The sequence below is a fragment of the Amphimedon queenslandica genome, unplaced genomic scaffold (assembly GCF_000090795.2).
Source record: "Amphimedon queenslandica unplaced genomic scaffold, v1.1 AMPQUscaffold_11318, whole genome shotgun sequence".
Lineage (NCBI taxonomy): Eukaryota > Metazoa > Porifera > Demospongiae > Haplosclerida > Niphatidae > Amphimedon > Amphimedon queenslandica.
The window spans coordinates 1,726-3,110 of NW_003548439.1; the positions used below are offsets into that span (position 1 = coordinate 1,726).

General features: G+C 37.5%; 1 protein-coding gene across 1 annotated transcript in view; it reads left to right on the top strand.

Moving 5' to 3' along the window:
- The first annotated feature begins 257 nt into the window (after positions 1–257).
- Positions 258–1,385, top strand: part of LOC109589439 (protein VAC14 homolog) — a 6,495-nt gene continuing 5,367 nt past the window's right edge. Inside the window, exons 1-3 of the mRNA XM_020005525.1 lie at positions 258–379; positions 429–559; positions 979–1,153. Of these exons, the coding sequence (XP_019861084.1) occupies positions 326–379; positions 429–559; positions 979–1,153 (360 nt within the window). The 5' untranslated portion in view covers positions 258–325. The remainder of the gene's footprint in view (positions 380–428; positions 560–978; positions 1,154–1,385) is intronic.

Below are 1,385 nucleotides of genomic sequence, written 5' to 3' on the forward strand. Positions count from 1 at the left end.
GAGTATACCGTACGGGTAGAAAATTCCGAGGGTATAAAATTTTGTGTTTTAGTGAAAAGCTCTTAATTCGTTAATTCCGAGGGGGTTAAATTTCACGTTTTTTCACGTGCACTTTCATTAGGTCATTGATTTTCACATGCTGTGCATGCTCAGTGAGCATTTCCATAGCATTAATTTTCCTGGTTGAGAAGTCAACCACGAAATCCGAGAAATTTAATACCCCACGAAATTTTATACCCGTACGGTATCAATTTTAATTAATAATGTATTTTCTTCTTGTCTTCAGGTGTTAAATTTAACCCTCAAAGTGATAGCTACCCTATCAATGTCAGACGCTGGTCATGAGACGTGTGATGTTCCTGTAGCCACCAAGAAAAAGGTAGCGGAGTGGGTGTGGCTTATCATTATTATTAATATTCCAATTCTAGGGACGTCAGGAGCAGGAGAGTACGGCCATTATTATTTTGAATAAATATTTTAAATTGTTTCTGGTTGAATTGATGAAAATGTTCAACAGTGACAGGATATTACTAGAGAACAAAGGGAGTCTCATTATTAGGTAACTCTAACTGTATATATGGTGCTTGTGTAATGGTACATGTAGAGGTTATATTTTGTGAATTTTGACAAAATGTGATTATTAACGGTTCTATTTTTATGGCATCTCATTAGTAGTGCATAGTCAGAATTTTGTCTAAATTTAGTTACCAAATTTGAGAAACAATTTGCCAAATTTTATGAATCCAGATTTTTTAGCTACAGTACATGTATACTATATCCCAGTTCAGTTTGGGACGGAAGTGGAACCTTGTATACAATACTTGCATACGTATCCATGTATACACTATACTGTACATGTATTACTCAAACTCCTCCCTCCCTCTCTCCCTCCCTCTCCCTCCCTCTCTCTGTCTCTCTCTATCTCTATCTCTCTATCTGTCTGTCTCTCCCTTTGTCTCTCCCTCTCCCTCCCATTAGGCACTTGTGTGTGTTTGTAGATGCTAAGGCAGTCTACTGTACTCTAGCTGAGATACTGTCAACTGAAGAGAAACTATCATTTGCTTCACTGATGGTACGGGAACTGAACACTATCCTCTTTAGTTCTGCTGAACTGTTTGATCTTCGTATGCAGCTCCAGAATATGGACGGACCAGTAAGTACATGAACCAGAATATGTACATGTAGAATCCACTTATATTTCTTATACCCTATAGTGGGAAATTTTGGAGGGAGTTAAGTGTGGCGTTTTGATAGCCATTCGCCAAAAATAAAATCCACCATTTTGAGCCATTATACAATGGCACATGGCCACAAATTTGCCAAATTAAAATTTGCCGATCACCAAAATTTAGCAATTCGCCAAATTTAACTCCTTCCAAAATTTC